The 24,987-nt window shown below is 38.2% G+C and overlaps 1 protein-coding gene across 3 annotated transcripts; it reads left to right on the forward strand.

The window, feature by feature from the left end:
• The first annotated feature begins 211 nt into the window (after positions 1 to 211).
• slc37a1 (solute carrier family 37 member 1) lies at positions 212 to 24,423 on the forward strand. Of its 3 annotated transcripts, XM_083537765.1 has the most exons (21): positions 212 to 352; positions 4,413 to 4,615; positions 6,424 to 6,477; positions 10,230 to 10,311; positions 11,373 to 11,481; positions 12,139 to 12,217; positions 13,720 to 13,855; positions 14,253 to 14,329; positions 15,194 to 15,360; positions 15,496 to 15,548; positions 15,827 to 15,904; positions 16,000 to 16,128; positions 17,477 to 17,567; positions 17,732 to 17,794; positions 17,878 to 17,963; positions 19,879 to 19,927; positions 20,681 to 20,754; positions 20,859 to 20,937; positions 22,290 to 22,387; positions 22,469 to 22,533; positions 22,620 to 24,423. In XM_083537765.1, the coding sequence occupies exons 2-21, from the start codon at positions 4,560 to 4,562 to the stop codon at positions 22,633 to 22,635; spliced, it is 1,641 nt and encodes a 546-aa protein (XP_083393891.1). In that variant the 5' UTR covers positions 212 to 352; positions 4,413 to 4,559; the 3' UTR covers positions 22,636 to 24,423. The 3 variants fall into 3 exon arrangements, with proteins under 3 accessions (XP_083393891.1, XP_083393893.1, XP_083393892.1); XM_083537767.1 differs by lacking the exon at positions 6,424 to 6,477; XM_083537766.1 differs by lacking the exon at positions 212 to 352 and having other exon boundaries at positions 4,383 to 4,615.
• Positions 24,424 to 24,987: the final 564 nt, after the last annotated feature.

Below are 24,987 nucleotides of genomic sequence, written 5' to 3' on the forward strand. Positions count from 1 at the left end.
GCAGGTTACTCTTGCAGTGTAGTTTATTATATATTTAAAAATCCATAGATTAGAAAAATGTTTTCATTATATAGTTAGGTAGATAAAATATATGGCCTAAATCACTGAATGAACATCGGCGAGCTGTTTGAGAGCTGAAAAAGTAAACATGCGATGTTCCATCAACATCCACTTACTTTCACTTACTTCCGCTCTTTGCGTTTGATGATTGTGTAGTTCCGGTAGTCTGTGATTGGCTCGTCTCTGGGTGACGCCCCGCCCCCTATGTGTCTGCCTCCAAACCTGTACGAGGAAGGAGGAAGTGGAGCTGAGCGCCGGTCAGTGGGAGACTCGAAATTAATTTTACATTGAGGTAAGAAGCGTTTCAGTACATTATAATTATCACGTTAAAGATTAAATCTGGTTCTGTATCACTCGGGATTCATATTTGGTGTTATTTAGTGTTGGGCGGTCCGCGTGTTGCTGTTATAGCTAGAACAGAGTCCAGGTGACATTGGGTGAATCTCAAACATGAGTACGTGTTCATTTACATCCTACTTAGTGTTTTTTATTATCATGTTTCTGGAATTAACACGCACCTGGACAGATGCTTTGTGTTCACACATGCTGCTGTTATAATGTATTATTCACTCCTATCTATCCATCCATCCATCCATCTATCCATCGTGTCTACATATACAGTCATATGTGTCTGATCTATCGATCAGATCTGTCTGTGTCTAATCCATATGTCGTTGGTCTAATATCTGTGTCTGCTTCATATATCTAGACATTGTTTAAGTTTCTATGTGGTCTAATCTCAGAGTGTCTAATCTATATATGCATTCATTGGAATAGTCTCTGTGAGGTCTAACCTCTGCATATGTCTAGCCATCTATATACACAGACATTGGTCTAATCTTGCTATTTGTTATTCATATGTACTGTCATTAGATTAGATATGTGGATATATATGTATTAGTGTATTCTATGTGTCTAATTCATATATAAAACCATATCTCTATTCTGGGTGTCTAATTTAATATATTTATATTGCTCAAGCCTCTGTGCCTCACACATACAGTATCTGTATATTCGGATATACAGTTGAAGGTACAGTCGCAGGTTATTGTACTAGTTCAGCTGTCGGATTCTTTGAGTGGAGATTTGAGATCAGATCGCAGGTAACTGTAGTATCTGAGGTGTGGTTCTTTTGCCACATGCCTTGTTTTTCCAGTCAAAGCAAACACTGAAGCCGGAACGCTGCCTGTCTGACGTAGGTGGATTTTTGCTCTTGAGTCCTGAAATCACATTTTATTGACCATGCTGGTGTCTTTGGCATTCACTCAAGATCTCTGATTTTGGTGCTCTGAGTGCTGCTGGTGTAAAAAGAGCCAGAGTTCATAATTCACGTTCACATTATTATAGTGATTGACCTTTACCTCGCTGGGATTTTGGTATAGCTACCATTTGGTTCAGCTGAGATCTTGTTCCTGTTATCAGAGGCATGTATTGAAGCGTGTGTGCTTCAAGCGTATCAGCCCGAGTTTCATCATCTACACAGTGAAAATCAGCGGGACTTTATTAACAATCAATTATCATAAAAATGGGCCAGATATTTCCTGAAACTATGAAACTATCCGTTATAACACCATTCTGCTAATTTTTAGATGCTTTCCTAAAGCTAAATACAAGGATTGCACAGTGAATGACTGGAAGAAGGTTCTCTGTACAGATGAGTCCAAATTGGAAGATGTTAGCAGACTAATTTGGGGCGGGGATGGTTGGGTTGGGATTATTCCGTCTGAAAGGAATTCAAAACCAACGTGGCTTTCAAGCAATGGATTGCGACTATTTGGAACCACCTTTACCATACAACAAGACAATGACCCGAGGCTTACAACAGTTGGCTGGAGTGTTTTCTATTATCAAATAATCTGCTCCATCACTACATCTAAATCCTACTGAACTGCTTTGGGATGAACTGGTTCACAAGGTCAGGAAATAATCTCAGAATAGTGAAAAACACCTTTGGCAATTTTTAGAAGAGGCGAAAAGTATTTCAGCTGAATGTTTGGAGAAACTGACTGTGTGGATGCTAAGAGTGTGTCATGCTGTTATTCGTGCTGAGGGAGGATTTTTCTCTGAAATGAAAGTGCAACATCTGCAAATGTATATATTTGTTTCTTCAAAGCAAATTTGATACCAGGTATATTACCAGGTTTGTTGCATTTAAACTAAAGGAAATTTATCATATAAGACTGGGTGTCTCCTGTATGTATATATAAAAGACTGGGTGTCTCCTGTATGTATATATTAAAGACTGGGTGTCTCCTGTATGTATATATTAAAGACTGGGTGTCTCCGGTATGTATATATTAAAGACTGGGTGTCTCCGGTATGTATATATAAAAGACTGGGTGTCTCCGGTATGTATATATAAAAGACTGGGTGTCTCCGGTATGTATATATAAAAGACTGGGTGTCTCCGGTATGTATATATAAAAGACTGGGTGTCTCCTGTATGTATATATTAAAGACTGGGTGTCTCCTGTATGTATATATTAAAGACTGGGTGTCTCCGGTATGTATATATAAAAGACTGGGTGTCTCCTGTATGTATATATTAAAGACTGGGTGTCTCCTGTATGTATATATTAAAGACTGGGTGTCTCCTGTATGTATATATTAAAGACTGGGTGTCTCCGGTATGTATATATTAAAGACTGGGTGTCTCCTGTATGTATATATTAAAGACTGGGTGTCTCCGGTATGTATATATAAAAGACTGGGTGTCTCCTGTATGTATATATTAAAGACTGGGTGTCTCCGGTATGTTTATATAAAAGACTGGGTGTCTCCTGTATGTATATATTAAAGACTGGGTGTCTCCGGTATGTATATATAAAAGACTGGGTGTCTCCGGTATGTATATATTAAAGACTGGGTGTCTCCGGTATGTATATATAAAAGACTGGGTGTCTCCTGTATGTATATATAAAAGACTGGGTGTCTCCTGTATGTATATATTAAAGACTGGGTGTCTCCGGTATGTATATATAAAAGACTGGGTGTCTCCGGTATGTATATATAAAAGACTGGGTGTCTCCGGTATGTATATATTAAAGACTGGGTGTCTCCTGTATGTATATATAAAAGACTGGGTGTCTCCTGTATGTATATATTAAAGACTGGGTGTCTCCGGTATGTATATATAAAAGACTGGGTGTCTCCTGTATGTATATATTAAAGACTGGGTGTCTCCGGTATGTTTATATAAAAGACTGGGTGTCTCCTGTATGTATATATTAAAGACTGGGTGTCTCCGGTATGTATATATAAAAGACTGGGTGTCTCCGGTATGTATATATAAAAGACTGGGTGTCTCCGGTATGTATATATAAAAGACTGGGTGTCTCCGGTATGTATATATTAAAGACTGGGTGTCTCCTGTATGTATATATTAAAGACTGGGTGTCTCCTGTATGTATATATTAAAGACTGGGTGTCTCCGGTATGTATATATAAAAGTCTCCGGTATGTATATATTATATAACCATGAATTACTGTTTATTACACACATAAGCCGAAGAGTTTCACTGTGTTGAAGAAGAAGGATGTGTCTATTAGCATAGTACAATATAGACAAAGGGTAAAGGGCAGAAGTGCTTTCGTATTTCAAATGAAATAAGTAATGGATTAGAAGGTCGGAGCTGTAATGGACTAGCGGAGTGTATTCTCACGTCACACTCCGTGATCCCGGGATCGACACTCCCAACACTTGCGTGGACTCTATAGCAATACTGCGCACACACACACACACACACACACACACACACACACACACACACACACACACACACACACACACACACACACACACAGCTTACCACAAATTACACCCTTCATACAAATAGACTGGTGTGATTAATTGTTCAGTCTTAGTTCCTTGAATGTGTCACATTGTCATATGTATTTGGGGTTATGTTTAATCGTTTATAAGGAAGTACAGGAGCAGGCTGTTGACATTTTCAGCTTCCCAGGTATATAAAGCCGTAAATCCAAACGCTATCGATGCCAATTTGCTGAGGGCACTGGTGGTGCAGGATACAGTTGGCCACGCATGTATAAACTGACGTAAAAATCCAGAGATGGATGTTTTGTGTGTGAAGAAATTATTGGCGTAATAAAAAAATAATTGGACCATATGTGCATCATATGCTGATCAGGATCCACCTGACCCTAAATAGACATGAAGACTAAAGAATAAGGACTAAAGTAAAAAAAAATACAAAAAAAAAAAGCATTAATAAAAAAAGAAATGTTGAATAAAAGTAAGTAAATAAATAAAGCTACATCCTCCTCAACTTCCTGGTTTGATTTAGAAGACTTTTGATCTCTAACCATCTCTCTCTCTCTCTCTTTATCTTCAGGAAAGCGAGTGATGTCCGATGGACCCTTTTGACGTGGCATCATGTCTCTTCTTGATGACTCCACAGGGCCGTGCGTGTCAGAGCTGATTTCTGTGATTCCGTTCATATCTTTGTAAAGCCAACTCACTGTCACGAGCAGCCTCCACCATGGCTCCTGTACCGCCTGGCATCCGCTTCCTGGCATCCTTCAACCGGGATCAGTGGTCAGTCCTTCTATCTTTCTATCTTTCTATCTTCCCATCTATCTTTCCATCTATCTTTCCATCCATCCATCCATCCATCCATATATATATATACATACAGTGGAACCTCGGAGCTCGCGAGGGTTAGGGACCAAGACCGGTCGCGAGTCCCGAATTTTCGCGACCTTTTGATACGCCCCTTCCAACCCAGTAAAAACCCAAAGAACACTATACGAAATCGATTTAAATGAGTAAATAACACTATTTCACTCCATAACACTTAAATTATTAGACTATTTTAACAATACTTTATGTAAATTAACAGCAATTACAATGCTTAATTAAAAAAAATAAAGTACAGGTACAGTAAAGTATGCAGTAGAGAAGTACAGTATAATAATACATAATAAAAATAGTTTTAAAGCATTTTTTAGAAAATTTTAATGAGATAAACAAATGTTAAAACTAGCGTTTTGAGCAGCTTGCGGTTGCTCACGAGCCGATCTGAATGAGAGTCGCCGGTCGGAATGAAAGTCGCGAGCATGCGAGGTCACGAGCGCTGAGGCCGCGAGCTCCGAGGTTCCACTGTATGTATATATATATACAGTACAGACCAAAAGTTTGGACACACCTTCTCAATCAAAGAGTTTTCTTTATTTTCATGACTATGAAAATTGTAGAGTCACACTGAAGGCATCAAAACTATGAATTAACACATGTGGAATTATATACATAATAAAAAAGTGTGAAACAACTGAAAAATGTCATATTGTAGGTTCTTCAAAGTAGCCACCTTTTGCTTTGATTACTGCTTTGCACACTCTTGACATTCTCTCGATGAGCTTCAAGAGGTAGTCACCTGAAATAATCTTTAACAGTCTTGAAGGAGTTCCCCGAGAGATGCTTGGCACTTGTTGGCCCTTTTGCCTTCACTCTGCGGTCCAGCTCACCCCTAAACCATCTCGATTGGGTTCAGGTCCGGTGACTGTGGAGGCCAGGTCATCTGGCGCAGCACCCCATCACTCTCCTTCTTGGTCAAATAGCCCTTGATGCCTTCAGTGTGACTCTACAATTTTCATAGTCATGAAAATAAAGAAAACTCTTTGAATGAGAAGGTGTGTCCAAACTTTTGGTCTGTACTGTATATATATATATATATATATATATATATATATATATATATATATATATATATATATATATATATATATATATATATATATATATATATACACACACACACACACACACACCATATTTAACTGGGATCAGTGGTCAGTCCTGTTATTTCTCCTTTTGCTGTGTATTAAATCCTGTTGGATTGAATAGAACCCTGTGGTGATCACTGATTGGTCTTTGGGGACAGTGATGATCAGGAAATGGGCACGTTGCTAACATTTGCCCCAAAAAAGTCATTAAAGTTATTTCCTGCTAGGTTTTGCTTCACTTTTTTGAAGTAAAAAAAAAAAAAAGTGCCCCGGTGAAGAATAGCGAATAGTGATTGAAGCAAAACCCGTCGTTCTCCAGTCTAATTCTCAGCGTTTATAATATCACTGCATTACGTGTAAGCGAAGGCGTCATTATGTTCTCAGGAGACACTTATGCATTGTACACACACACACACATGCTGATACGACTGTTACGTAGCTGTGCACACGGAGACGAACGTTGCCCCTGAGACGAGAGATCTCGAATGTGATTCAGCTTTCTTGCTCTTCGCTGCACTTGGTGTTCTGCTTTAAGCTGGGCGTGCGGTTGTTTCGATTTCAGTTTGGACATTTTCTAATCTTTGATACTGAAAGTTTTTATCCATTATTGTGTTACTGCAGCGTCCACCGGATAGATACCAGCACACAGCTCCAGGGGTCCCGCTCAATCTTTGGGTTAGTGTCTGTGTGGAGTTTCACATATTCTCCTGGGTTTCATTTTGGGTTTCCTTTATGTTCTCAGGTGTCCTCTTATTGTCCAAACACACACACACACACACACACACACACACACACACACACAATTAATTGCTCCCAGGTGTAAATGGGAGTTTCAATGTGTGTGTGTGTCATCTATCATTTCCAGGATCCGGATACCCCACCACCCTAATCATGTTCCTGTTCATGAATTAATTATTAAACTGCATAAGTAACTACTTAGTGTCTCATTTTTGTAGCTCTGTAACGTCTCAAATGAAATCTTCTCACATGATTACGTTTAATTTGGTCATTTTAGTCCATCATGGGTTTTTAGTTTGCAGTGTACCGATTTTCCTCACAAACAACCTCAATAAAAGTGCCTGCAGCTGCCAATCCCAGCACACCTGAGAGTAGTACTGGAAGTAAATGTGAGTGTGAGTCAGTTCTAGTGCTGTTCATAGAAATGATCTGTGTAAATCATTTCGAGAGGTAATAATCGGAGCGTACGATTTACTCCATTTCCAGACCGCTGTCAGATTTGAGCTGATCCCGAGTCTTGTTTGGAGAATAATCAGGATTTTACAAGGTACACTAGGACTTGCATCATTCCTGCGAATGTGTCCTGGCTGTAGGTGGACAGAGCCGCTTCAGTGTGACACATGTCGTGTAGATTGATATAGTATTTATAGCCTGGTGTACTTAACACACCCTACAAACGCACCTGTAGCACAGGGGAAGTACCCACACCACAACTGACCTTGTTAAAGCACACAATAATGAGCATTCGAGTCATTTGCACAAGTATATACATAGAGAATGATTGTCCTTGAGCAACTGTTTAGTTGAAGAAATAGGAATATTGCATATATACACTACATTGATGTATGTATACAGTGGGGCAAAAAAGTATTTAGTCAGCCACCATTTGTGAAAGTTCTCCCACTTAAAAAGATGAGAGAGGCCTGTCATTTTCATCATAGTTACACTTTAACTATGAGAGACAAAATGAGAAAAAAAAAAATCCAGATTATCACATTTTCTGATTTTTGAAGAATTTTTTTGAAAATTATGGTAAAAAATAAGTATTTGGTCAATAACAAAAGTTCATCTCTATACTTTGTTATATACCCTTTGTTGGCAATGACAGAGATCAAACGTTTTCTGTAAGTCTCCACAAGGTTTTTACACACTGTTGCTGGTAGTTTGGCCCATTCCTCCATGCAGATCTCCTCTAGAGCAGTGATGTTTTGGGGCTGTCGCTGGGCAACACGGATTTTCAACTCCCTCCAAAGATTTTCTATGGGGTTGAGATCTGGAGACTGGCTAGGCCACTCCAGGACCTTGAAATGCTTCTTACGAAGCCACTTCTTCGTTGCCCAGGCGGTGTGTTTGGGATCATTGTCATGCTGAAACACCCAGCCACGTTTCATCTTCAATGCCCTTGCTGATAGAAGGAGGTTTTCACTCAAAATCTCACGATACATGGCCCCATTCATTCTTTCCTTTACACGGATCACTCGTCCTGGTCCCTTCGCAGAAAAACAGCCCCAAAGCATGATGTTTCCACCCCCATGCTTCACAGTAGGTATGGTGTTCTTTGGATGCAGCTGAAATCCTGCTTTTTTGTAGGTGACCAAATACTTATTTTCCACCATAATTTACAAATAAATTCTTTAAAAATCAGACAATGTGATTTTCTGGATTTCTTTTTTCGCATTTTGTCTCTCATGGTTAAAGTGTAACTATGATGAAAATTACAGGCCTCTCTCATCTTTTTAAGTGGGAGAACTTGCACAATTGGTGGCTGACTAAATACTTTTTTGCCCCACTGATACATCATACATCAATATATGATGTATATATACATTATATTGATAGTTCCTATCAATATATATCAACATAGCACTATATTGATGTATATATACACTATATTGATAGAACTATACTTTGTTTATTATGGAGTGGAAGTTGTTGAGCCCTTTTGTACTGGAGGTTGTACAGTGAACGAGTTCATTCTGAGGACTGGGTTTAGTCCATTCTCACTGAGCTGTGAAGCTTGGCCGTGTGTTAAACTGTTTGCTTTGGGAACACAGGCTATGTGCTTTGCTGAGTCAAGAGTAAGTGTGATACAAGACTAACATTTGCATGGTTAGTAAAATCTCCCAGAGCTTCCTCTGAGAGAACATGGTCTTGGCCCTGAGCAAAAGCATGCTGGAGATGGCTTTTGACTAAGACTAAGAGGATGTGTGTGTGTGTGTGTGTGTGTGTGTGTGTGTGTGTGTGTGTGTGTGTGTGTGTGTGTGAGATGTGTGCATATTTCTACAGATTATGTGTGCATATTTCTAAAGATTAGCAAACTTAAAAAAAGGAATAAGAAATAAATGTAGGTTTTCTCAAAGTGTGACTGCCATTATATCAGGATATCAACTAAAAAATGGTCACAGCAGACAGAAACCTGTTCTCTGATATATCATTCAGTGATTTTATTGTACTGGAAAAAGCTAGTCTGCATTGCCATCACATGTAATGACTAATATACACTCTATTGCCAAACATTTGCAGACACCTGGCTATAAATATGATATGTGCTTTTTGAGGATCGCATTCCACATTTAGTCCCGATTTGCTCTTATAATTTTATAATTTCCTCCACTCTTCTGGGAAGAACTTCCACTAGATGTTGGATTGTGCTTGTAGATATTTGTGTTCATCAGGCACCAGGGTGTTCATAATTTTATTCATTTATTTTTTTGCTCTTTTTTTTGTATTGTTTTTTTTTGTTGTTGTTTTGTTTTGTTTTGTTTAGTTTTATATATTTATTAAAATTTTTTGCCTTTTCCAGCTTTACTTTTAAATATTTTTTTGCTGATAATGTTTGACATGGTTGCAAAAATGAGCACGTTAAGAAAGAGTGTGAAGACAGAATGCAGGGTCCTGAAGGAGTTTTGTCAGCACAACCAGCTGCACTGCGGTTTGTCATTACCACATAGAGCTTACCCAATCTTCCTAAAGACTTTATCTCAAGAGCTCAGAACGCATAGCCGGCTGCTATGCTTACGCTATTCTTACGCTTTTGAGGAGGCCTCGAAACACCACCGTGCACCAGTATCGCCTGCCTACACTTTTACTGAAAAATATTTACATTCATCAGGAAAGCTGAAATGTGTCTGGTTTAACGGCGTTCCATATTTTCTCCTTGTGTGCTCACGGGTTTCCTTTGTGTTCTCAAATGTCTCGAAAACACACTAGCAGGTGATTGGTGAATTGCCCCTAGGTGTCAATGAGTGTGTGCTCAATGCCCTAGGATGGATTAGCATCACACTCTGTGTTCCCAGAATATATCTATATCCATCCTCAGCACCCCGTCTCACTGATCCCTGAACGTGCTTACGGACAATAAATCAATAAACATCTTACTGTGCCTCATATTAGCCTGCTAAAGACTGATTTCTCTTGTCTGATCAGAGTATTTGCAGTCCAAGGTTTAAGCAAAATATATACCATTTCTTTTATACATCACCTGCCACTTTTTTTATTATTATTATTTAGTTAATGATTTATTTGAATTAAAATCATTGGCAGGGGCTGTGTGTTTGAACAGAGCCTTATTTTGTTGAGTAATTCTATAGTTTAGTCGTAATTTTGTGTGTGTGTGTGTGTGTGTGTGTGTGTGTGTGTGTGTGTGTGTGTGTGTGTGTGTGTGTGTGTGTGTGTGTGTGTGTGTGTAGGTACAGAGCTTTTACATTCGGCCTCACCTTCCTGCTTTACACCAGCTTCCACCTGTCCCGGAAGCCCATCAGCATTGTAAAGGTAACACACACACACACACACACACACACACACACACACACACACACACACACACACACACTTGCACTTTGACCAGACTGATTTCATTTTCTGTACTTCCATAATCATCTGAAATAAGATTGAAGATTGTCGTGGGTTCACAGTCTTGTAACTTTGTAGAGAGACCGCTATACCTTTATTTCAATTTACAAAACACCAACAGACGTAAATGCTAACGACATACGCTCTATTTTGACAAAAGTATTGGAACGCCTGACATCTCGAGCCATATGTGCTTCTTCCTCAATAATAGGGTTATAATAACTGCAATTGTGGACTTAATATGGAATGGAATGTTCAAAAAGAACATGAATTTTGTAGGTCAGGTGTCCACAAACTTTTGCTCATATAGTGTGGCAATATCATAATATGATTCTCAAGGGGAGGAAATATTCATGATTGTGTTTCGGGCAAGTGTTACCTTAAAAGATTAACCGATTTCATAAAATAAACATATTTTAATATATAATATTTTATATATATAAAATAATTGTATTTATATTTTTTGTTGGGAATAAATGAACCCCGAAAGAGAGCGTGGAAAGTTTGATCTGTAATCATTTGCATTTTAAACACATTTGCGTTTTATGTGCCACCGATTACAGAGTTTGTACATTTTAAGAGCGGCTTCCAGTTGTTTTATAAACAATTAAAAATATGAGAAAAGAATGATAATGATATCCACAATTATCGAGCAAATTGTAGGATAATTGATCGCAATATCCATAAAATCATTGTACAGAATGATTTGCAAAAGCAATGGTTCTAATTGCCTTTGCATAGCTTCCTAATTAAAGACACGTGCAAGGCAGTCCTAGGGGCCAGCGTTATTCCGTTATCTACAGCTGCAGTGCTGTTTATTCTGTTTAATATCAGTGTGTGTCTTTACCAGGAAACACTTGTTCCCACTTTTCTGATTCACAATAACAACTCATTTCAATAAGTGCCGACTCTGATTCATATGATTAATGTGTGTGTGTGTGTGTGTGTGTGTGTGTGTGTGTGTGTGTTTATTTGCTTAGAGTGAACTCCATAAGAACTGTACACAGGTTAGAGAGGTGACGTCTACTGAAAAACATAGCAGTCAACGGCCCATTATGGTTGATATAAACTGTAGCTGGAAACCTTTTGGTAAGTCTCTAGTGTGTGTGTGTGTGTGTGTGTGTGTGTGTGTGTGTGTGTGTGTGTGTGTGTGTGTGTGTGTGTGTGTGTGTGTGTGTGTGTGTTTATTCCTATCTCTATCTATCTCTCACCCCTCTTTCTTTTTTGCTTTCTCTCTTTTTCCATCTCTTTCTCTCTTTTTATCTATTTATTGATATACTGATCTATATATATCTCCCAACCCCTTCTGCTCTCTTCCTCTCTCTATATATATTTTTTCTGTCTCTTTCTTCCATTTATACCGCAACAGTGTGTAAATCCTGACCACTTATGATTGTATTTAAATTGACAAACCCAGTTAGTCCCCGTTAGCACTTACGGTGTCGCAGCTTGAAGCGGTTGTTTCATCACCAGCACATTTAGAGAAATAACAAGATGAAGAACTCACGTCATGTGTGAGAGAAACCAGAAAGCACAAACAAAGTCCTTTGTTCTTTGTGGCGGGAATTTTATTATGGTAACTAATTAAGTTACAAAGTGCCGACTCAAGAGAATACAGTACCAGAAAACTTCTTCACCCCCATCTGAGAATCCCAGAGTGCTGTGGCATTAACATATAGGACATTTCGTGTTCTTTGTCTCTCCGTACACTGCTCATGATTGGTTTGTGTATATGTGTATGTGCAGATAAAGGAAACTACAAGCAGCTGTTGGGGGCGATGGACTACTCGTTCCTATGTGCTTATGCTATAGGCATGTACCTGAGGTGAGAAGATTGGCTTCTGATTCAAATGCGTGGCGATTTGGACAAGTTTTGTGTGATCGGTGCATTTGTGTGATCGGTGCGCACCTGCTTACATCATACACCATCTTTCCTCCCATCCAAACCTAAAGAACTAAACTGCAGACATCAAACATGGAAAACACTAAGTTTTAATCATTTTACAGGCTGGTTTAAAGCTGTTGATTTGAGGTCTGCATAAATTCACACACACACACAAACACACACACAAGCTGGGGTCAGAGAGTTAAGAGCCTTACTTTTACCGGGGCTTGAACCCCCCGATTTTTCCGATCAGGGATGGAAGATACACTATATGGACAAAAGTATTTGAACATCTGTCTTTTCTAGCCAAATGTCCAATGTGGTTTTTACACACACACAAAAAACTGTTAGCACAACGTTGAAGGCACACAACTGTACAGGATGCTTTTAAAGGTGGTAGCATGCAAGTTTTTCCCGTCATTTGAACTCCGAGACCCAAACCTGTTCCAGCATGATAATGCACCTGATCTCAACCCTACTGAACCCCTTTGATTAGAACACTGACTGCACCCAAGGGCTCATCCCCCTACATCAGTAGCTGAAATTATTAATGCCCTAGTGGCTCAATGGGCACAAATCTCCACAAGCACACTCCAAACATCTTTCCGAAAGAGTGGCAGTTACTATAACAGTAAATGTGGAATGAGATGCTTAATAAAACACACACCAATCTGTGGTGTCCAAAAACCTTTTTTTTTCTTTTCATATAGTGTATGGGTAAAATGCCATACGAGACTTCTGCCATACATATACATTAATATAAAATATCATTTTGATTTAGAAATTACTGACCATACACATAACATACACTATATAATGTCAAAAGTATTTGGTTACTGGTCATAATAACGGTATGTGGTTTTTGAGCATTTCATTCCACATTTAGTCCCAATTTGCTCTTATTATTCCCTCCACTCTTCTGGGAAGATGTTCCACTAGAGTTTAGAGTGTGCTTGTGGATATTTGTGTTCATCAGACACAAGAGTATTATGAAAGACAGGTACTGATGTAGGATGAGGAGGTCTGGGGTGCAGTCAGCGTTCCAATTTATCCCAAAGGTGTTCAGTGGGAATGAGATCAGAGCTCTATAGCAGGCTACTGAAGATCTTCCTCTCCATGTAAACCAGAGCTTCAAGGAGCTCACATTGTGCACAGGGGCATTGCCATGCAGGAACAGTTTTGTGTCTCCAAGTTCAAGTTAATGCTAAATTGTATTAAAGAGCATCTAAAGACGTCCTAAACAATTGAGTGCCTTCAGCTTTGTGGTAACAGTTTGGAAAAGAACCACGTATAGCAGGAAAGGTCAGGTGTCCCAATACCTTTGGTAATATAGCGTTTCTCGATATGATATCATTGTGTTGTTCAGTTTCACAAACACACACATTTTTTGTCTTCCTGTTTGTTTGACCATGCCGTGTTTTGTTCGACATTTCCGCCGACAGTGGGATTATTGGCGAGCGCTTGCCCATCCGTCTCTATTTAAGCGTCGGGATGCTGACCAGCGGCCTCTTCACCTGTCTGTTTGGACTCGGATACGTCTACGACATTCACAACCTCGGATTCTACATCTTTGTCCAGGTCAGATTCCAGTTCCTGCCAACATTATCTGTTATGCATAGATTTAAAATGCATTTGTGAGGGTGGCAGAGCTCTTTTTTTTCTTTCAGCCAGAAAATCTGACACAGAAATAAATAAGGAAATGGGCTGTGTTTATTATATAGTTATTTGTTATATATTTTACATATTCATTCTATTCCGTTTCATCAGTATGCTTTTAATCTCTCTGCATGTAAGTGAGTTTCGAACCACAGTCAAGTGAAACTGCTTATAAGGAGTGTATAATTATGCACAATAATTTAGCATATAAGCATCACAGATCAGTGCGTAACCTGTTACATAAACAGAAAGCAGAATAGGGAAATGTAAATGATTTCTATTATCAAACTTCTGTCTTTCTTTCTCTCTCGTGTTACAGATAGCCAACGGAGTGGTGCAGACTACTGGCTGGCCCAGTGTGGTGACTTGCATTGGGAACTGGTTTGGCAAGGGCAGGTGTGTAGTCATGTGTAGAGCTGAGGCAGTTCTGTAATCTTCAAATCTGTAATCTTCACTCGTGATTTCTGTTGGTGTAAACAAGATCATTCCATTGGAAAATAAGTGTGGCAGCCATCATTCACTCTATTTTGCCCCACATGGTCCTTGACCTTTTGTGCGTTCATGCTAGTTTGGGCTCAGATTTCAAATGATATGGAATGAAATCTATTTATACAAATATAAACATTGGCCTTTGTAATACAGGTTATAATAAACTAAGCTCTTATTAAAAGTACATATTGCTAAGAATAAAAACAAAACATTTTTATAACTGCTTGTTTCATTAAGGTATAAATATAGAATTGTAAGTGGTTGCTCAGGGGTTAAGATGTTGGATGTCTGCTCTACCCTCAACCCTAAACATTAGACGCTGCATGCCATGTAAACATAATGCAGTATTGATGTTCTTTACTCGTTTCACTTTACTACGTAAGTGAAAATGATACACAAGTATGGTTAGGATATCATGGTGGCATTCAGGAGACTCTAGATCAGGTTTCCTGGTGGTCTAGTGGTTAGGATGTGGCGCTCTCACCGCTGCTGCCCGGGTTCGATCCCTGGGCAGGGAACCAACCCCAGTAAATCTTAGTGCCAATCCCAAGCCCGGATAAATAGGGAGGGTTTTGTTAGGAAGGGGATCCAGCGTAAAAACATGTGCCAAATCGAACGTGCGGATCACGAATACGGATGATCCGCTGTGGCGACTCCTAATGGGAGAAACCGAAAGAACGTTTATTCAGAAGACTCTAGATCACTTTCTGTTGAATTCTTTATGAATGAATTAGTCATTATATATATTTATTTTTTTGGATCGTTTTTCAGGCGAGGTCTGATCATGGGACTGTGGAACTCTCACACGTCTGTTGGAAATATCCTCGGTTCTCTGATCGCTGCGTACTACGTGTCATCTAACTGGGGGATGTCATTCATCGTCCCTGGCATCATCATTGCAGTCATGGGCATCATCTGCTTCCTCTTCCTTATTGAGCGTGGGTGGTGTTGTCAGTTTGCCTGTTCGATGTTGAATGTTCTTCCCTTTTTATATGAAACAAACAAGCACCCTATTGTGAACACAAATGAAAGAGATTTTGACGTTTTTGGTTTTGAATGTGTGTTTTTTTCAGACCCCAATGATCTGAAAGCTGCCACCACTCAAAATGTCATCAGTGCTCCCCAGGTGAGTACACGCTCTCTTTCTGCTTCCGTGTGTGTGTGTGTGTGTGTGTGTGTGTGTGTGTGTGTGTGTGTGTGTGTGTGTGTGTGTGTGTGTGTGTGTGTGTGTTTCATTTTGTGAGAGTGTGTAAGTGTGTTAATTCTACAAAAGAGGATGGTTAGGATATCATAAGTAGTCATTTCAATCGCAATCGTTTCTGAGGATCATGTGGTCAGGACATACGTGAAAGAGCACACAAGCACACGTCGTTATGTGTTTTCTAAACTCTGTGTTTCTGGCAGAATTTGCACAAAAGCTGGAATGGAGTAAACGGCCGGAAAGACTTGTACCTGCAGTACAAACAAGGAGCAAAAACCCAGGTGAGGTCTCCTGCATTGTCACCTACATTAAACGTTTTTTTTTTTTTTTTTTAGATCACATCGTTAACTTTTATGTGTGTGTGTGTGTGTGTCAGAGCTCAGATACAGAGCTGTTGTTGGGGCAGGACAGCGCAGGAGTGTGTGTTCCTGTGCAGCAGGTGGTCGTAGTGAAGAGCGAGGCAGAGCCGGGTGCCATTAGTTTCATGGGAGCTTTACGCATACCGGTCAGTGACATCACGCACATACATTATAGGGGCAAAAATTTGTGAACATCCGATCGTAAGATTCATATGTGATTTGAAAATCTGGGGTGCAGTCAGTGATAGAAGGTAAATAGAGAATGTAACGCTTCCAGATCCAAAGACATTCGATAAAGTTGTGTGTCAACTTTGTGGAAACAGATTTATGGCTGGAAAAGTCAGGTGTCGCAATGCCTTTGTTCATATACAAGAAAAAATCCAAACAATTAGTTACATTCAAAAATGTGAACAAATTCTACACATTATGATCAAATGATAGCAAATGTCATCAGCATCAATCCATTTATGCATACATCTAACATGATCCCAAATTCCAGAATGCATCCATCCATCCATTTCTCATCCTATCCATCATCTACCCAATATTATCCAAAATTCCACAATCTTTCTATTTTAAATGATGTATAATTAAAAACTATCTACATATCCGTTCAGTATGATACCAATTTCAAAAGTGCATTTATTCCTCCCTCTCACCCCCACCCACTGAGAGAACTTTTTTAGACCAACTTCACCAGCCATTCCTCACTAAGCTACCACCATCGATTTATATATATATATATATATATATATATATATATATATATATATATATATATATATATATATACCCACTATCTTTACAAAAGTATTGGGACCTTTCCTGCTATATGTGGTTCTTTTCCAAACTGTTACCACAAAGCTGAAGGCACTCAATTGTACACGACGTGTTTAAATGCTCTATAATAAAATTTTGCATTTACTTGAACTTTGAGACACAAACCTGTTCCAGCATGGCAATGCCCATGTGCACAAAGTGAGCTCCTTTAAGATCTGGTTTACATGCTTTGGAGAGGAAGAGCTTGAATATCCTGCTATTGAGCTCTGATCTCATTCCCACTGAACACCTTTGGGATAAATTGGAACACTGACTGCACCCCAGACCTCCTCATCCTATATCAGTACCTGCCTTTCATAATACCCTTGTGTCTGATGAACACAAATATCCACAAGCACACTCCAAAATCTAGTGGAACATCTTCCCAGAAGAGTGGAGGGAATTATAAGAGCAAATTGGAACTAAATGTGGAATGAAATGCTCAAAAATCACATACCGTACTTATGACCAGTGACCCAATACTTTTGGAAATATCGTGTGTGTGTGTGTGTATATATATAGTATTTGATCAGAATTCTTTCCGCTTAAAATGGTATTGTGTGTTTACTGAATATGGTACAAAATACTCAACTTGTGTTTTGTGTGTGTGTGTGTGTGTGTGTGTGTGTGTGTGTGTGTGTGTGTGTGTGTGTGTGTGTGTGTGTGTGTGTGTAGGGTGTAGTGGAATTCTCTCTGTGTCTGCTGTTCGCTAAACTGGTCAGCTACACATTTTTGTTCTGGCTGCCCCTCTACATCACTAAAGCAGGTACGAGTGTGTTTGGAATGGGGTTTGTCCGTAATACGTCACTGGAATGTAGAGAACCTTCTTTTCATTCCATGCAAAACTACACAAGCGTGTCTAACTGGTTTTATGTGGTATGTCAAAATACTCAGCAGTTTCTGATCGTATTGTTGTGTTGTGTGGCACAGCTCACCTTGATGCAAAGAAAGCAGGAGATCTCTCCACCCTGTTCGATGTGGGAGGGATTGTCGGTATGACGAACCACCCGTGCTTTCTTTAAGTCTTTTCAGCAGTGGCCAGCCACTTTTCACTGACTGTGTGTATGTGTGTGTAGGTGGAATCCTGGCAGGTGTAGTCTCAGATAAGATGGGAAAGAGAGCAACTACATGTGCTGTGATGCTGCTTCTGGCTGCTCCAATGGTATGTATCATTACTGCACCCTGGCGGAAGTAATTCACAAAAACATGACAAAAAATAAACATTCTCACCACAGATTTATTATATGATAATGTTAAAAAAACATATCTTCAAAGGAATCAGACTCAAAAGGGAACCCCTCCTTATCTGGGTAAAACAGAATGTTCTTTTATTGTAGTTCAATCATTGCTGTGGTTATGAACAGTTTACTGATGGAGACCTTGTCATTGGAGCAAAATGTTTATATTAATTACAATATATTCAATCATTTAAACAGTCAGTTAGTCTCATAAATAACAACAGATTAAGTGATGTTATAGGAAAATAATCCACGACAGCATGGTATAATGTGTCCTGACATGAAGCAGAAATTCAGCTTGTCTTTATACCAGAAAGACGTCCACCCTCAAGCTGTTCCTTTCTCATGAAAGCATATCAACCCTTATACATACAATTTTTTATCCATTTATTTAATAGGCTCAGGTTATGTGGTGCATCCATCATATGTATTTACAGTAGGGCAGTCAAAACGAACACGTACATAACGCATTAACGCGAATCCGTTTTAACGCCACTGATTTCATTATCGTGCAATTAATGCAGCTCGCATTTCTGCTTGACCATTTTTATTTCAAATATAAATAAATAAATCTAAAACGGGCAAAATTTGAACCGTCGACCCAGCACACATCTATTCACAACGTCCTTTCATTACACAGACATTAAAATAAAGAAATAAAGTCTCAATTCAACCACCGAAAACCGCCAAGGTGCACGCATCCGGCAATTAAAACCGTCCGTGTGGAAACATAGCAAAAGTTTCGTTTGGTGTCCTGATGATTTACATCATTTAAAACACCATAATCACTTTAAAAAAAAAATTCTATTTTGTGTTCATGCTCTATGTTGAGGATGGTTTCACTAATAATAAACATACATTTGCATAAATGCATCCATATTTGTTCATGTTGATTAATTAAAGAGTGGAGAGGATTAAAAACTTGAAAGTGTTGATTTAAGGTACATTTACGACCGATAGAAATGTGCGATTAATCACGTTTAAATATTAAAATTTAATTGACAGCCTTAATTTACAGTTAATGTACTGTACTATCATATCCTTTTAAGAACATAGCTCTAAACCAATGATCCTGTGAATGTATAAACAAGACATGATATACAGTATATGGACAAAAGTATGTCATTCAGCTCCAAAGGTTTTAGTAAAGGCAGGTACTGATTTAGGTGACATGAGGAGGCCTGGGGTTCAGTCAGCGCTCCAATTCATTTCAAAGGTGTCTAATAGGGTTCTAGAACAGGGCATTCAAGATCTTCCTCTCAAAACCATGTGATCTTCAAGGAGATGGCTTTGTATACAAGAGCACTGTCATGATAAAACAGGTTTTGGTCCCCTAGATTAAGAAAAGTGAAACTTAAATGTGAACACATTTTCCACATATGGCTGGAAAAGTCAGGTGTCCCAATACTTTTTCCCATGTAGTGTAATAACGACTCGTCATTGTCTTGTTTACAGGACGAAAGACATTTTTTTAAAAATGCTTCCCGTTTCTACAGTATTTAAAATGCTTAAACACGGTGATCATATTGTTTAAATACATCTTTGCATTTTGTTCTAGATCTGCATTCATGCTCGAGTTAAACTATTAGCGTCAATTTATCCAAATTACACTGTATTACACTGTAGTAATTAATATTGGAATTAAACTAATTGCTTTAATAAACGAGATGCTATGAATGAGTCCTTTTTTTTTTTTTACTGCACATTGTATTGCACGATGTGTTTATTGAGATTTTAATCTACACCTAAACACTCATAGTCAAGTTTATCAATAGCAGATTTATTATATTAAGACGTCTGGTTGGACTCACTGTGATAATAGTGATTTATGTCTTTTAGCTTTATGGCTTTTCGATGATGAGACAGTTTGGTCTGGGCCCCACTATCGGTAAGACTTTACTCCACTTCCTCCACTATCTATAATCCGTCAAGTGCTTTAGAACTGGTTTATTTAACATGATTTAACGATTCATATACTAGACTAATTATTTCAATCTGTTCAATAATATTTTGCATATTTTGACCTGTTCGCTCCAACATTTGTTGGTTTATTTGTTTTGAATTATTACAGTTTAGTTTAAACCTATTTAACTGAACAAGTAGTATTGTGTATTAATTATAAACACAAAATACATATAATTACTTATATTGTAAGTGTATATATGAGTGATTGATATATATATTATATTATATTATATTATATTATATTATATTATATTATATTATATTATATTATATTATATTATATTATTATATTTGTCAAGGCTGATCCAATTACCGGTCTCGCAAATCCAATTATAATATAATATAATATAATATAATATAATATAATATAATATAATATAATTTAATATATTTGGAATATAAAAAATTCTACTGCATTTTCTTTTGTTGAGATATATTAATTATATTACTATTTAATGCTTTAGTATATTTCATATATTTGTTTTTCAAGGTTTTTGTGAAAAAGTTTAACCATAAAGTCACAGATCATCTCCATTTAGTGCCCCAATGTTGCATGTATTAACATGGACATGATATATGAGGCATATCATTATAAGTGTGTCTTCTATGTACATGCAAAGTGTTTTTGTTTTCTGTCTGTAACCTGTAAGCTGATGGGCTGTGTTGTGTGTCGTAGGCATGCTGCTGGTGTGTGGAGGCTTAGTGAACGGACCTTATGCCCTCATCACGACTGCTGTGTCTGCTGATCTGGTGAGTGTGTGCGATTGTGTGTGTATATGCATTTGATACACTCAGAAATCGTTATTGCCTCTGTTCTTATGCATTAATGCTGAACTATTTATTTGTAATTACAGGGCACCCATAAGAGCCTAAAAGGCAATGCCCGTGCTTTGTCGACAGTCACTGCCATTATTGATGGCACAGGGTCTGTTGGTAAGTGTGGACACTGCTGTTATTAATCTGAGTATATTATTTTAATCCTGTATTAAGTGTCCCTTAGAAGAGTGTGGGTTCCTTTTGAGTCTGATTCCTCTCATGATTGCTTCTTCAGGGAGTCTCAGCAAAGGATTTTTTTCTTTTCTATTGCATCTGGTTTGCTCGATTGAGAACTAAATATGCCTTTTGATTTTTGTAAAAGCTCAGTATGTAGTCTATTAAAGTCATATTTGACTTGGTTTATTGGAACCCATTTGCAAACATTTTCTAAGCAAACATTTGAAAATGGCTCAATTCGCCTCAAAACACACATTTCGGGTTGCAAGTGTTTGCTCTTTGCTCTGAGAGTTCTTCAGTTTAAAGGTTTAGATACTTTACTCACAAATTTACCTTTGTAGTCTTGTACACTTTGTTCTGAATATACATTTGTTGTATGCAGTTGCTATGGAGACGCAAATTCTACGATTTTATGTAAATTCAATGTTAAATAAGTGAATAAAGGATCAGGTTTTTACTACGATTACTGCATTTCAGCAACTAAATGAGATTGCAAGCATGGAAAATGTTTAGTCATCCAACCGAGTCCAGGAAAAGAGGACTGATAAACATGCTTTAAACTGTTATTGACAGAGGTGATATTTTAAATACACAATTTTTTTTAAGCTACTCATAAAGAATAGAACTAGTTTGAGTTCCCTTTCGAGTCTCGGTTTCTCTCAAGCTGTCTTTAAGGGTGTGTCATTGCCACTATGTGTCTGGTTGCCTCATTAAGGATATCTGCACACATCTGGATTTTTGGTAAGCTGCTCAGTGGCATTGTTAAAAGTATGGCACCAGTAAAATGGAACGGAAGTGAAAAATTATTTTTTAAATTCTGAAAGTGTGTGTGTGTGTGTGTGTGTGTGTGTGTGTGTGTGTGTGTGTGTGTGTGTGTCAGAATTGATTTTAGAAGTGTTTAAAATACGAGTCATTCGATTTTCAGTATAGGTTTTCTGAAATCATGCCGTATATAAATTTGTATAATGAAACACACAATACAGTGTCGTATCTGTAGACATTTTCCACGGTAGCAACTGTTTCCCGGCCTGGTACTGGGTGGTTGGGGACCTCTAATGTGGAGCTTATGTTGTATGGGGAGATTGTAGTTTAGTAGTCACAGCATTAGACTTTGGATCTGAAGGTAGCTAGTTTAAATCCAGCCAAACCAATCACCACTCCTGGCCCCCTGAGCAAGGTCTTCAACCCTGTGGCTGCTCAGTTGTATGAATAAATTAAATGTAATTCACTCTGGATAAGGGTCTCATAGTTTAAGTGCTTTAAGTGTGTCACTTCCTTTTCCTTGTTTACAGGTGCTGCAATAGGCCCCCTACTGGCCGGGCTGCTCTCTGCACAAGGCTGGGATCAGGTCTTCTACATGCTCATGACGGCAGACTTTTTTGCACTACTGGTAAGTATTAGCATGGCTTAGCTCAGATATCCGTGCAGCGACCTGTGACCCATTGACTCGTTTATATTATGTGCTCTGCAGCTGTTGCTGAGGCTGGTGTTTAAGGAAATGAGATCGAACAAGAACCGTCCAAGAACCTCTGTAGAGTGAGTCCATTTTCATAGCAGAGCACAAATCTATTTAATCTAGATTGGATTGTGGGGTCTAATATGGTTATCTTTCTGTGTTCCAGGCTGAAGGAGCACTAAATACTTTGCACTTAATTGTACTTTAGGGGCTGGAGACTCTGCCCTCTACCAACCGGGACCACAGCTTGAATCCATTCACAGAACCAGACGTGAACCTCAGCTTGATTATGTCCACTGTGCTTTTTTCTGCTGCTCTAGCAGTTTAACAGGACAAAATTTGAAACTTGAAATCTTTCACGTAGCAGCACGTTTCAAGCCTGCCTTCTTTACCTTACCAGCCATATAGAGAGCTGAAGTCCTGCTCCCCTTACTGCTTCAAACCAATCAAGTTCTTTACACATTTACAGTTGAGCTGTATCCAATGAGTGAAGGAATCCAGCGAAATGTTCACTGCCTTCAATGTCCGTGTCATTAGGGTGAGTGTGCTTGTAATAGGGATTACAATCTTTATTTTGATGTCATATTTATTCATGGAATTCAGCAAACCTTTCAGAATCCACTCATTATTCAGAAATGTACATAGCAAAATGCAGTGTAATTTTCGTTTCAGATTTTTGGTTCAACTCTGCAGCCATTTTAAAGCTTAATTTATTTCTGAGTAGGAAAATATATGTCCACCATGACACTGTACAAAGCAGCTCAACCCTCAACTCAACCAGTTTCGCTGAAAGACGGCTCAGAAATTGTGTGAGGTCAGACAGATGAGACGATGGGAGATGGAATTGCTCCTATATATATATATATATATATATATATATATATATATATATATATATATATATATATATATATATATATATATATATATATGGGTTATAAATCCATTCATGGGATACACCTAATGGGCTTAAAAGATCATTGGCGAAACAAAAAAAAAAGATGCCATAATTGCAGCCACAATGTTAATGCCAGGTGTTAGAAAAGATGCAGAACGATAGCATATAGTATGGGGTGTCCAATATTCGGGAATAATGCGAATAATCAGTAAAAATTAAAAAAAAGCTACTTAGTGTAATGTTTAAGGCATAACACTAACTAGTTCCATTTGACATATTCATTATTGGGAATATTCTTTTTTGCTTTTTTTCCAGCTTATCTTTTTTATATCGTGCTCCTTTTCCTGCTGTCAGTAAACAGTAGAAAAGATTTCTTCTTCTATACCACTAAATGTCCCTTCTATCCATTCATATATGAGAAGATTATTATTATATTGTTCTCTGTTTACGTCTGCCTTTCTGGAAACCAAAGTCGAAACCTTACGTTATTTATGTACAAATATTATATTTGATTATTTAAATACTGTGTTTTAAATACTGTGGTCTGGAGCGCATTAAGGTATAGAGAGGTATATTACTTTTTTTTTGTTGTTGTTTTGGGTTTTTTTTTTAAGAACAGATGTGTGTTCTATATTGTAGCATCATAGATGACTTGAAGGAAGCCACTCATTTTCCTATCACCATGGAGACCCCCCACCCTCACCCCAAAAATTTTTTCTTTCGGAGAGGACACACTCTGCAAACATAAAAGAGAAACCCTTTGACTTCAGCGCTGTGATGATGAGCGATGCAATTGAATCCGTTTTGTCTGTAACTGGATGTCACATTGGGTTGAATGTATTTTCGTATGAGTAAGTTGCATCTGATTCTTTACTGGTGTTACAATGAACATGATCGTGCCTTGTTTTCTATTTTATCGCTCTGTATATGGGTTCGTTTTTTTTGTCTGTCATTTTCAGACTCCTTTAGAAACTCATGGCAGTAGCTGTGCTCGGTAGCCACTTTGTACAAACGAATTATACGAACGAATGTGAACAAATCACATTGTTAATAAAGAGGAATATCAACTGTTTTGAGTCTTTTATTGATGTAAAAATGCTTTTTTCTCTTGCTCATCCACAGCAGCTCTTTTCAGAGATTTGACTTCACTTGCCGTAGTACATCTTTTCCATCCAATGTTTATGTTAATCTTTCTGCAAATATTTGCTTAGATGGATGATAGTAGAAACACTGCAATATCTCAAAAACCCAGAACCACACTCACTATCCTATAAGTGTTCCTGCAGTGCTGAGTTATAGTACAGTGCAAAAAACCTGGCCTCCTGAATTAGTATTTGATTATAGAATTTTTGATGATGGTGGTGGTCTGTCTGCTTTTGTCTATCCTCCCTCTCCCTAGAGGGAGCTACTACAATGGCTGTTGCTTTAAAAATGCGGGGCTCTACTTGGATGTGGAGTAGAAACCTTAAAAGGATATAAAGATGGCTGACTTTCTTGTGCTAAATTATAATGTTTACAATATTATTTCAAAGGTTGTGGTTAAATTGTTTGTGTATAAGTGGGTTCTTATCGTATGTACACTGACCAGGCATAGATTTATTACATTATAGCATTGAGTGGTGGAGTGAATAACACT

The sequence above is a fragment of the Silurus aristotelis genome (genome assembly GCF_946808225.1).
Source record: "Silurus aristotelis genome assembly, chromosome: 3".
Classification (NCBI taxonomy): Eukaryota; Metazoa; Chordata; class Actinopteri; order Siluriformes; family Siluridae; genus Silurus; species Silurus aristotelis.

Excerpts from the sequence above, each read along its gene's own strand:
- slc37a1 (XM_083537765.1), top strand. The coding sequence starts at position 4,560 with ATGGCTCCTGTACCGCCTGGCATCCGCTTCCTGGCATCCTTCAACCGG. Across the intron at positions 17,568-17,731 it reads CCTCTACATCACTAAAGCAG|CTCACCTTGATGCAAAGAAA; the intron begins GTACGAGTGTGT and ends TGTGTGGCACAG. Across the intron at positions 19,928-20,680 it reads TGGTCTGGGCCCCACTATCG|GCATGCTGCTGGTGTGTGGA; the intron begins GTAAGACTTTAC and ends TGTGTGTCGTAG.